At 44.7% G+C, this 13,192-nt stretch overlaps 1 protein-coding gene across 1 annotated transcript in view; it reads left to right on the forward strand.

Annotated features, from left to right (window-relative positions):
• Positions 1 to 13,192, forward strand: part of SLCO1B3 (solute carrier organic anion transporter family member 1B3) — a 38,257-nt gene that overhangs the window by 22,785 nt on the left and 2,280 nt on the right. The window contains exons 9-13 of the mRNA XM_032796025.2: positions 3,607 to 3,802; positions 4,785 to 4,947; positions 7,255 to 7,439; positions 8,647 to 8,711; positions 12,826 to 12,943. Coding sequence (XP_032651916.1) covers positions 3,607 to 3,802; positions 4,785 to 4,947; positions 7,255 to 7,439; positions 8,647 to 8,711; positions 12,826 to 12,943 — 727 coding nt within the window. The remainder of the gene's footprint in view (positions 1 to 3,606; positions 3,803 to 4,784; positions 4,948 to 7,254; positions 7,440 to 8,646; positions 8,712 to 12,825; positions 12,944 to 13,192) is intronic.

Here is a 13,192-nt window from a genome sequence, read left to right on the forward strand (position 1 = left end):
AATGTAGCTGTCTCACTATCCTTAATTCTCAGAAACCTTTTATGAGGAAGGAGCAGAAGCTAGTAATGATAAGAAAACCTATACTAGTTTGTAGCAATATAAAATATTCGTGCTGTTCAAACAGGGGTGTAGAGGTGGGGTAATTCCTTCCAGAGGCTATGTTACTAGTTTACAGTTTCTGCCCTTCAGACTAGCCAAAATTTGGAGAACATGTTTTTTTTCAGAGTGTTAGAATGGAAAAGAGAAGTGACTTTTCAGTCCCGTGGAGGAGAGCTGGCAATGTATACCAAAGAACTGTTTCTGCTAATGGTCACCCTCACCTTACATATTGCCAAATTAAGGGGCTTCATCAGCTATGAAGGTGGACCAGGCAGATTTGCACTGCTGGTGAACCTGAAGAACCAACTGGAGTTTTTGCTTCAGCAGAAATTTGCTGAAATGTGCTTACAGGATGAGGAGGGAATTTGACTGGAAATGGATGAAATTCTGAGCTGGAATACAGAGGTTTAATGGAAAAGGAGATTGGAACCACGAACCATCCCAACACCTGACTTTGTGAGAAAATCCTGCCTCTATGCCTGCATAGCAAAGGTGAAATGGAGAGGGAGAGAAAGAGACAACCCATAACTTTATTAGGTTGCCAGAAGATACAGTTAAGCATTGCAACCTCTCACCTGAACTACACTGTTTTTATCCAACCACCAGACCAGTCCCTTCTCCCATCCCTACTAGCCCTGGCTCATACAGCATAGCTCTGGGCAGGGATAGGATGAGGACAGGGACTGTAAAGACTTTGTAATCTTCCAAGGCAGAAAAGATCACTGCTACTTACTTTTCCTTCAACAACCAACTGTAAGTTTTCTACAGCTACGTGCTGGTCCCTTCCACATCCAGTCCTTCCTCCCCTGGAAAAAAAAAAAAAAGCTTTAGAAGCCAAATGCATAATTTTGGTTAATCAGAAATCAATAAAGTTAATGATTTAGAACTCTGTCTTGTTTGAGGACCATTTCAGAGTTGGAGCAGAGAGGGGGGCTGGATGGAGAAATTAAAATGGAAGGTGTTTGGTAAGGAGATGGATAATGACAATGCCATGTCTTCAGCACTGTAGTAATGCATGGTCTATTATCCAGGGAAGAAAAATCAGTGCATAGTAGTTCAAAAGTCCTTGATCTTAAAATAGGGAATTTAGCACCAGAGCAAGAGGGGATATTGCTGGGGAGCATGAATGTCCACTGTAACTCACCAATCTGGGGTTCTGGTTCCTGGAGCAGCTTGGGGTCCACCTCAGGTTCATAATGTGATGTTTCTTCAACCTGCTTTTCTGGGAAAAGATGCAGAATCACATGCTCCTCATCCTCTGGGTCTTCTGGGGCACCTTGCATGGTCCCTGTTGCCTCCTTGCTCTGACTCACATCAATGTGCTGTTGGACAATGAGGCCTCAGGGCTGAGGAAGGGATCATGAAACACTTCAGGCTCAGTACTGGAGATTCTTGAAAGCACTAGTCATGCTCCTTGTAGAAAAGGCATGTATGGTAAGCCCTTCCAAACCTACTGCTTCCAAACCTACGGGTGCCTCAAATGCTTCATGCATTCATAGCACTGAGCCAGACTGTGCAATTTCCTGGTACAGGTGAATGTTCCTGCTGCTCTGGCTGAAATTAAGGAGGATGGTATACTGTTGCTGCATATTGATCAGCTCCACGGGCCAAGTGACTGCCTTTTGAGGTATCATTTGAAAACTCATACAGTAGAACCTCAGAGTTTTGAACACCTCAGGAATAAAGGTTGTTCGTAACTCTGAACAAAATGTTATGGTTGCTCTTTCAAAAGCTTACAGCTGAATACAGCTTTGAAACTTTACTATGTAGAAGAAAAATGCTGCTTTAAACCATCTTAATTTAAATGAAACAAACACAGAAATAGTTTCCTTACCTTGTCAATTTTTTTTTTAATTTTCACTTTGTTTCTTTAGTAGTTTATGTTTTACACAGTACTGTATTTGCTTTTTTCTTTTTTGTCTCTGCTTCTGCCTGATTGTGTACTTCTGGATCCAAATGAGGTGTATGGTTGACCGGTCGGTTTGTAACTCTAAATTTCTACTGTAATTTGCTGATCATTATTGTCCTGGTAAAATATGTGTGGCTACATTGTATGTAAAGTTATCAGATTCTATTGTGTGATGTTACTAAGACGTATTCCAAATTTTGAGAGCAGTCACCAAGCAGCTTTCCAGAGACAAAAGCCTAGCCAACACCCCAGCCAAGTGTCATCAAAAGCAAATGATCTGTCACCTGGTTAAGTGGCTAGGCATCAACAACACTTGAAGAACAAAGGAAGCATCACTGGACAGGGGAGGGATCCTGACTAAAAGCAATTCAGTCAGTAAGACTGCTGTAAGAGAGACCTTTGCTTTGAATTCACTTTGCGTGTTAAGTTAGGCATTAGTTGCATTTTACTTTTATTTAATTTCTGTAGTTAACACGTTTGTTTTATTCTTTTATTTAAACCAGTGTATTTGGATTGAAGTGTTTGGGAAACTCCATTTGGGATAACAGGATTTGTCCTTGGGAGAAGAGGTGGAGTGGGGGTGGGACTTGGGCTGGAGTGGTGGGGGGTCGAGCACCCCCGGGGAAATGAGGAAGCTGGCACCTGCAGTCCAGATAATACCCTGGGTAATGTCACACGCCTGTAAATACAGCAACAAACAATTGTTCTGCCGGGGGCAGTGCAGCACACTACTACCAGTGCACAGGGTGACAGAGACCTAGGTTTTGAAAGGGTTGGGAAGAAAAGGATTCAGTGCATTGTGGAACTAGGACTGAAAGACTATTGAAACTTGAAACCCGGTAGATGCTCCTCATCCCCATTCACACTGCAAACTGGCACAGGTATTAGACTTTTCCACAGCTAAAGTGTGTACTTACTCACACCCTCAGGCATGGTAGCTTACGTTGCCCTCTGCTCACCTTGAAGCACATGCTTCCGGAGTTTAAGTGTGGACATTGGGGGGCGGGGGTTATGTCACAAGCCTGCACATGGCCACGTATACAGTTGCTAGGGTAGATGTCTGCCACTATCTGCCTCCTGGTGTCCCCACTGGTCTGAATGGTTGGTATTCCACATTGGGCCTCTGCATGGTGCAGTGCATGTCACCCAATATGCTGGTGCAGCTATTCTGGCTGATACTTTGGAGTGGGCAAAGCCAGTGCTCCTTCCAGTGGGAGGGAAAATCTAGCACTTTTCCGGATCCAACTTCCTCTCCTATGCTGCAACCTGTGGTACAGGTGATCAACACAAGGGCATAAGGAGGAGTCTTATGCGCCCTTACCCTCTCATGACGCTGCACAAATTGGGACAGAGTGTGGTCCGTAATTACATACATCTAGATGTATTTTTCACAGGTTCATTGGCAAAAGTATTAGGGGAGATTCTTGGGCCCTTGAAAAGTCGTGGTATTTTGAGACATGAAATAAATTGATGAAATTTTTCAGGCAGTATGTTATGAAAATTTTCACCAATTTCAGCCAGCTCATGTGTTAAATCAGTTATGTGTGACAGAATGTGACTGCACCTCTCCAGTATCCCTCCTCTTTCTTTTATTGCAGGAGTAACTGGTTTACCTGCTGTAAGCATTGGGATTTTCTTAGGAGGGCTCATAATGAAGAAATACAAAATGGGCATGATTGGAGCTACAAAATTTGGATTTGGGATGTCACTGATGGCTTTTCTCATAAGCCTCTCATACTTTTTTGTGGGCTGTGAGAACCATGTAGTGGCAGGACTGACAGTATCTTATGATGGGTATGTATACATCTTATGTAATATACAGCACGTTTCCTTTCTCTGGTAGCATTACAAATAGCATAATATTTTGTCACGATTGAATACAAACACACGATTGTAGTACTTACTGTATCTTCCACAAATATTGAAGGATTATACCATTAGAAAATGTCAGATTCTAAGTTTGTATAAATTGTAATGGAGCTAGATTGATTTACACCAGATGAGAATGTAGCCCTCTTTTTATATTGATATACTTTGTCTGAAATTTACATACTGCTACTTTTTTTTGGGAGGGGGAAAGGCGGGGTTATAATTACATCAGTTTGGGGTATGGGTCTTAATTGAATAACTGTGTCAGTGTGATCAGGGCCAGCTCCAGGCACCAGCTTATCAAGCAGGTGCTTGGGGTGGTAACTCTGGAGTAGGGTGGCACTTTCAGGGATTTGGCAGCAATTCGGCGGAGGGTCCCTCACTCCCGCTCCGAGCGAAGGATCTCTTGCTGAATTGCAGATCGCGGTCGCGGCATTTTTTTTTTTTTTTTTGTCTGCTTGGGGCGGCAAAACCCCTGGAGCCGGCTTTGAGTGTGATTCGTGTATAAAATGAATTAGAGTTTTAGGGTGTGGGTTTAGGCAGCTAGAATGGTGGGACTGGACACAGATAGTGTCAAGAATTTCACTGTGTCTTAGAACTAAAGGTCTAGTTTTTCTGGGCTATAATGGGCAGAAATCCCTTTCTTTGTCATAGAACTTCTCATAATCCAGTAGTCATCTGTATTTCAATGTATGTGGGATGGAAGCTGAGGCCACAAGATCAATGTTACAAGAATAGGAACAATTTAAGCTTGTTTACCTGGAATATTAGTTTAGTTCTACAATAATGAGGATATGAGGTAGGAGTGAAAGACAAATTTGCGATACTGTATTCTTCTTTAATGTTTCATTGAAATATAGATTTTGTAATAAAACAATGTTATGCCTTTGTAAATTTACCTCGTAAGCAAACCAGTTGCACGTCATGAAACCTCCTTATTTTCTGTCTGCAACTCTGACTGCAAATGTGCCATGAACCAGTGGGATCCTGTCTGTGGAGACAATGGACTCACGTATATATCAGCTTGTCTTGCTGGATGCAAGGCTTCGACAGGACATGGGAAGAACAAGGTAAGAGCCTTACCCAGTTTTTCCCCATCTTTTTTGCTTAAGAACATTGGTATATTAGTGACGTATATTTAGAAAAGATCAGATCGATTACAGAGCAAGAGGAACGGTCATGCATTTGTGAGGATCACTGAGAACCACAAACTTCCAGAGCTAGATGCTTGAGTCTCTGCAGCTCGAGCAAAAGAGCCAGGCTCTGTACCTGAGGCTGTAACAAACTCACATTGGGCTCTGAGGGAAACACATAACACACACTGAAAAGTGTTACACACTGCCTAAAGGCAGACCTCTGTTTGTTTGCCTTTTGTAAATCAGATCTTCGCTACATTGAGGTTTTTAGCAACCAGTGTAACTACGCTGAGGTAGTTGCCCAGGTGCAATCTCTAGGGCAGAGGTTTTCAAACTATGGGGTGCACCGCCCTAGGAGTGTGAAGAGGAATGTTTGGGGGGCAAGCGGCAATATCAGGCAGCTCGGAAAACGATGCCTGGTGGCTCGGACCAGTCCCCGCGCAGAAGTGCTTGAGGAGGGAGTGCCACCTCCCCCCCTTGACTCACCTCTGCAGGCCACCCAACCTGTGAGTCAGTGACAACATCCCAACAGCCTCCATGCCCAGCACTGTCTCCACCCCAAAGACTGTCGCATGCACCTTCCCCCACCCTGAAAACCCAAGGGGTGCATAGAGGCGGCTCTAGCCATTTTGCTGCCCCAAGCATGGCATCATGCCACGAGGGGCACTCTGCTGGTCGCCAGTCCAGCGGCTCCAGTGGACCTCCTGCAGGCATGCCTGCGGAGGGTCCGCTGGTCCCACGGCTTCGGTGGCGGTCCACCTGCAGGAGGTCCCTGCCTGCTGCATTCCTGGCGACCGGCAGAGCGCCCCCCACAGCATGCCGCCCCAAGCACGCGCTTGGCATGCTGGAGCCTGGAGCTGCCCCTGGGGGTGGGTAGTGTGTCTATTTTTGTCTGGGTTGGGGGGACACAACCAAAATGTTTAACTCAAAGGCAGGACTCGGCTCAAAAAGTTTGAAAACCACTGCTCTAGGGTAAATGTGCTGCATAGATATACACTGTGACTTGTCCTGGCACAACTTATCATGATTTGAGGGGCTTTGTCAAGGCTGGAATGAAAGGATTTGGAGATACAGGGACAGAGTCTCTGCTTCACTTGATCTCTGTTTTGACATGGGAGAAGGGGAATGGGGAAAGGTCTCAGAGAGCCAGTTGCAGTTTCCTGATTCTTAGGTCCAGCTGTGGCCTTGATGAGAATTAGAGCTATTTTCTACCTTCCTGCCCCTGACACGCCCCTGCACCTGAGGAAGACAAGGAACTGGTGCAAAGGGGGCCAGATCTGATTACAAAATCCAGCCCTTCAATGTTAACAATGTTTCTTTAGAGAGAGATTCCTGCCTCACAGGAGAGCTCATATTGTAATGGAATACTAACCTGCATTATATGATTAAGTCATGAGGTGGTGCTGTGTGTAAAATACCTTGTTTAAGTTAACCTTAGCCATATCTGGCAGAGCATTAAAGGATTCTATGGCAAAGACACCAGTGTACCTCTGAGAAATAAACTTTGTAGTCAGCAGAGCCGTCCCTAGGGTATGGCGAATCAGGGCAACCGCCCCAGGCCCCGTGCTTTGGGAGGTCCCGCAGGAGGAGGGTGAGGCAGTGAGGTGCGCGGGCGAGTGGGGTGAGGAGGCAAACAGGGAGGAGAGTGGAGGGTGGGGGCGAGTAGGAAACCCCCCACCAGAACCTCCCCCTTTCTCCAGCACCTTTTGCCCACCAGTGGGCCTCCTGCCACTTATGGCCTTCCACGGATCAGATGTTTTGCAGTGTCAGGAGGAGCAAGGGCACAGCACACTCAGGGGAGGGGGAAGAACTGGGTGGGGAAGAGGCAGGCAGGAGGTGGGGCTGGAGTGGGGCCTTGGGGAAAGGAGTGGAGTGGGGCAGGGCCGGAGTGGAGCAGGGCTTGGGCAAAGCACCCCCTGGCAGATAGGTGCCGAGTTTCTAATGTCCCAGGCCTTGCCCACCCCAGGGACAGCCCTGGTAGTCAGTCTATAATTGATACAGAAGCTTGACCTGCTGCTTTCAGCCTTGCAACCTACCATGTACAAGAAGTACATGACACATAGGAAAGAAACTAAGAAATTACTGAATGTTGAAACTTCTGAGAAATGCAAACAAGAACTGGTTAGAGGCCCGTGGGGTGTTTACCTGGGTCATATTTTCATGTGAGGTTTTGCTTGTATTTTAATGCTGTATGCCATATTGATTAATAATATACCAACAAATCAAAATTGTATCTTTTAGGTGTATCATAACTGCACCTGCATGGAAATTACAGATTCACAGTCAGGAAATGCTTCTGTAGTTTTGGGACAATGTCCAAAAAGTGACGACTGCTCAAGAAAGTTTATTTATTATACAGTACTACAAGTTATAAGTGCCTTTTTCTATGCTTTAGGAGCCACCTCTTTATACATGACTATGTTTAGGTAAGTGAAACCAAAATAATTTTTTTAATATCAGTAAGGGTTTTTCCCATCATGGGAGACTTAATTTCTCCAAATTACCCTAACTTTCTTGAAATCTAGCACTCTTTTACTGCTGTCTTCTCTGAATCCATTTTTAATTATGAAGCATTAAAATGGTTGGTGGGCACTACCACCAAATTTAACTATTATGTTCATACATTACAGTCAGTTTCTCCCTCTTGCTATTAAGCTGACCTGTGTTGGCTTTTACATCTGAATTTTGTGTTTGTAGTACAGAAAACAATTAGATCTGTTTCTGTGATTAGAAGCTACACATACAAATGTAGTTTGTATGTAGTCTGTATAAGTAGACTGAGGAACAAAAGAAAGTCCAGCTGAAACACATTTTGTTGACATTATTTTTTTATGTGAAATAGGAGATGGATAAAAGCTTGGTAGTGAGAAAGTTTGGTCACTATGAAATCCGAAGGTAATTTGAAAGCAAAATCAGTGGGAATGCTAATAGGAGTTGTAAAAAATATTTTGTCATGTATGAATATATAGAAAGAGATGCTAATATAATATGCAGAAATAATTGTTGTTTAAGAAGGTGGTTTTTCATGACAATAACTTTAAAGGGATCCAACACACATTGGATATATAATTAACTCAAAACTTTTGTCAGATTCCCCTGTGGCAGCAGTTTAGTTTAATCTCTTGGAAATTCGTTATACACCAATATAAGTGGCATGTTGCTTTGCATCTTTGCTAAGAATGTGGCTCTTGAAAACTAAGCCTTTGGGAATGGCATTACAATGTTACAAGATGCTGTTCCAATTATGCCATTTCTAGAAGTTTTGCCCCAGGGCAATATCATAGTCCCCATCAGTTCATAAAGCCCATAATGAAAAGGCAGTAGAACAGGTATTTGGGGACACCCAATTCTGCAAGAGATGGGTAGAAGGTGCCAGTATTTCATATAGATTCACCTCAGTAACTATGTGCTGTACATTGACTTTCCAGTGAATATTCAATGGAGAGCAATTGATTAGTTCACTTTTCCCATGTCATTTAATGTGTTTTTGTCAAATGTACAAGACAGTCTCCTTCTAAAGTTTTGTATTTTGTCATCAAGAATAATAATTCTATGGGGAAATAATACATTTTAATGAGTACGTCTAGGTATTATGGAGACCTATTATTGTGACTTACATTTATCTATCTTTAGGTGTGTTCACCCAGAGCTAAAATCTCTTGCAGTTGGTCTGTTCACACTGATTATGAGAGCCCTAGGTAAGATAAATTATTCTGACTACACTATTTGAGTTTTTTAGATACCTTTGAGTGTCTGCTGGCTTTAAATGGCACCAAGTGCATTTGCAAAACAGATGCACAATTTGGCAGTGCTATTATTATTAATAGTATTAGTGATAGCAGTAATAGTTCCGTAATGCTGAGCCTCAGCCATCAAGCAGGATCCCACTGTGCTAAGCACTGTGCAAATAAAGAACAAAACGACAGTCCCTGTGTTAGACTCTGGGCTGCCCCTGGATGTCCAAGATGTGGCCACGAGCACATTTTTGCAACTGCACCTGGCAAAACAACCTTTCCTCTCTGATTTGGACCTTGCAACAATTACCCATGCCTCAGCTCAAGATGAGATTGCTGTAATGTGCTATGTGTGGGCCTGCATCCTGGCACCATTCAGAAGCTGATGCTATTGTGGATGCTGCAATGTGCTTATTAAGCAGAATTGCACATGAAGTGGAATTGCACATCAGGCCAGTGCTCCACAATCTGCACTGGCTTCCAATAAGCTTCTGGGTGGAATTCAAGGTGTTGGTGTTAACCTATAAAGAGCCATAAAAGGTTAGGGCCCTGGTTGCCTGGAAGATGGCCTCTCGCCCTGTGACATACTGCCATAGTTGAGATCAGAAGAGAGAGTCAAATTGGAGCTCCCTTAATATAAACAAAAAGGAACTGCTGGCAGGTTGTTATCTGTGAAGGGTCCTCCATTTTGGAACTTAATCCCCTCATTGGTCCCTCAGAGCCAGAATGCTCCAGATATGCTAGAACAGCTATGTTTTCTCTCTCTCCTCCAAGGCAGTTTAGGAGGGAATGAGCTGAGGTGTAGGTGCTGGAATGAGGGGTGCGGCAACACTCCCTGGCTTGAAGTGGTTTCCACCCAAGGCAGGGATGGTGTCCCTAACCTCTGTTTACCAAAAGCTAGGAATGGGTGACAGGATGGATCACTTGATGATTACCTGTTCTGTTCATTCCCTGTGGGGCACCTGGCATTGGCCACTGTCAGAAGACAGGCTACTGGCTAGATGGACCTTTGGTCTGAACCAGTAGGGCCATTTTTATGTTTACAGTTTGGTTCAGTGGCTCCACTATACAAATTGTTCCTGCACCCATAGGCTGAGGTGGATATAGTTATCGGCAATTCTTTGTTTGTTTGTGTGATTTTTAATTCATGGGACAGGTGCCTAGAGCACTATCCAAAAATGAAAAAATGTGTGAGAATAAGTGTCATAATGGTTTTCTAGGTTTCGGACCAAGCTATATCTGATTAGAAAAGTTCATGCTCCCAGTTTGTTTAGTGCCATAGAAGTTAGAACTGGACCTGCAGAAGCAGATCACAGATGCTCTCATAAGCACAGAATATATACATGTGGCCCTCTGGATAGAATACACAGAGAATACACTCTTTTTAGTTTAAAACTAAACTATAAAGGAGTGCAATATTTTAATGCAGAAAAAAAGCTGCACAAACATGGTTCAGTACAGGGTTGGAATCCTGGCATTAATAAAGTTGATGCCAAAATTCCCATTGATTGTAACAGGGCCAGGATTTCACACCATGATTATTGTTTTTTTAAATTATTTTAGGGGGGTAAAGGGCAGCATAGGCCACAGCACGCCGGAGTGGAGGGTGCAATGCAAGATGCATCTCGCTCTTCCTTTGGCCAGTCACAAGGATTTCTAAGCTTTTTCATAGTCTGAACTACAGTTTAATACAAAGATTATGCCAAGTATCATTGCCCCACTCATTTGCAAGGCACAGACCAACTCTCATCCCATTCAGAGACACAAAATCTCAGGGGCACACACAGCATCTGGGACAGTTATTTTAGGAATGTGTGCATGCATTTTTAGCTGTCCTTGGTGCAGTAAATGTTTTGTTCTATTTTGAACAAATATTTACATTGAGTAAACTTTTCAAAAGTACCTAAAGCCTATTTTCAAAAGCTAAGTCCAGGGGTGAAAGTAATCTGGTACACCCCAGTACTGCATACCAGCAAGAGCTAGTGCTCCGCACCAGGGTAGCTCTGCTTCCCCAGGTGGCAATTTAAAGGGCCTGGGAAGCCCAAGGCCCTTTAAATTGCCATGAGAGCACCGCTCCTGGATCCCTGGGGTAGCAGCAGCAGGACTCTGGGGATTATTTAAAGGGCCGGGGCTCCCTGTGCCTTTACTGCCCTGGGCCCTTTAAATAGCCCCCAGAGCCCTGCTGCCAGAGCCCTGGGGAAGCAGCGGCAGGGGCTCTGGCAGCGGTTTAAAGGGCCTGGGGTAGTAGCGGCAGCCGAGCCCTGGGCCCTTTAAACAGCTGCTGGAGCCCCCGCTGCCACTGCTACCCCGGCAGAGGAGGAGGAGGGCACTTATTGGTACAGGGCGGGCTGGGGCTGACTCTGACCCCCCCATCCCTGCCCCTTCCGCCCGAGTCCCCACCCCTTCTGGGGGCGAGAGCCGGCCCCAACCCAGCCCCATACTGGTAAGTCCCTATTTCACTTTCACCCCTGGCTAAGTCTCACTGACTTTCAGTGAGATTTAGACTCCTAAGTGCCTATGTCACTCTTAGAAATAAATAGGACTTTGACTGCTAAATTACTCAGGCCCAGATTTTGAGAAGTATTTAGGCTTTGTTCTGCTTAGCACTGCAACACCTACCTGACTTCTTAGCTTAAGTCTCATGAAAGTCAGTGGGACTAAGGCTCGTAAGGCCTAGATTCACAAAGGTAAATCCCAGACTCAGGTCCTTTAATCTCAGTTTAAGGCTCCACTGCATTTCACAAAACTGCCACTGAATACTGTAGGCCCCTAAAATCACTTGGCACCTAAGGTTTCAGGTTGAAAGTTCCATTAGCACCCATCTAAACATGTGTGCTGCTACCTCACTCTAGTCATCTGGACACTCATCACTCGTGTAAGACCCTGAGCAATTCACAAACAGGGGAAGCTAGGCATTTGCTGGCCCGACTCATGTGTGGGGTCCAATCCAGTTGGTGTGCTCAGAGGCCACCTTACTGAATCAGGTCCCATTTAAAATCTGGCCACTGGAGGAGAAGATGGTGTCCACCTTATGCCTTTTAGCCCAATAGTTAGAGCACTCACCCATGAGGTGGGAGACCTGGATTCAATTCCTCCTGCTGAAGGGGCAGAAAGGATTTGAACACTAACCACTGAGCTAAGGGGTATTCTGCTGTGGGTCTCAGTCTCTCTGTGACAGGGGTGGGGCTTAGCACACACCCATCTTCGCAACATCTCCCATTGGCTAGCTCCCCACCTAGAATGCTGGCTTATATGACTCGCATTCTAAGGTGCCTGTCTCTCCCCATGCATTAGACAGGAGCCGAGGCGCCCAATTCAGGTCTTTGTGAATCACAGTGTCGTTCCAATGATTTTCTAGGGGCCTAAAAGTTAGGCATTGCCACATTCAGTATCACAGCACCTAAATCCTTTGTGAATTTAGCCTCTAAGTGCCTAAGTTACTTTTGAAAATGTGGCTTAGGTACCTGAGTTCTACTTTGCAACAGTGTGGGGGTAATGCCTAAACACCTTTAAAATCTGGACCTGAAGCAGTGTTGACAATTTTGTCTACTATCTACTTTTGCACTTTTCCATACACTCATCTCCCTTGCGCCCTCCCACCCCCGCGCATGTACTTTTTTTTTCAGTAGGAAACAAAGAGGAATGCCAGGCTCATAAGATGAATTTCACCCCAGTGTAGAGGATCAGCATGAGGTCCATGCACCTCTAAGTCCTGAAAACTGCTGCAGCAATTGAGCTGCAAACCACCAGTGCTTTACAGAACAGGTTGGGAACTGCTGAGCTAATACATGCTGGAGAAAGCCATGTGTGTCACCATAGGCTGATAGCCTGGCCAGGCCCTCAGCTGTCAGACCACATCACTCTGGAGCTCCAAAAGCAGTCACCCTGCTCACTATTCTGAAGGATCCTGTCCAATTTCTGTAAAGGGAGGAAGAGGCTCCCTATAGCCCACTGCCCACCTAGAGCACCACTACAGCACAGGGCAGGGTTGGAGCTTAGTATGAAAATGCTATTATATTTTCTAAAGTTGTGCCTCATAATATGACATAGTGATATATTTTTGAATGTTTTATTGCAGCCGGAATTCCAGCCCCCATTTATTTTGGTGCATTAATAGACAGGACATGCTTGAAATGGGGAAGCAGAAGCTGTGGGCGCCGAGGAGCTTGTAGGATATATGATTCTGATGCATACAGGTAAGTTAAATCAAAACACAGAGTGGTCGTGAGTTTCCTTTCTGCATCAGGACTCTAAATTATTTGATACTCTGGCCCTGGTCATCTAATGTTGGCTTCATCTTCATATAGGTCTGTCATAGCATTCCCTCTCAGATCTGAACCTTAGAGTTCAGAAAATGAGATACTAGCACATGAATCCTCTAAGCTTAATTACCAGCTTAGATCTGATAGCACTGCCACCACCCAAAAATATAGTGTTTTGGGGCA

This window comes from Chelonoidis abingdonii, chromosome 1 (genome assembly GCF_003597395.2).
Source record: "Chelonoidis abingdonii isolate Lonesome George chromosome 1, CheloAbing_2.0, whole genome shotgun sequence".
NCBI classification, from domain to species: Eukaryota; Metazoa; Chordata; order Testudines; family Testudinidae; genus Chelonoidis; species Chelonoidis abingdonii.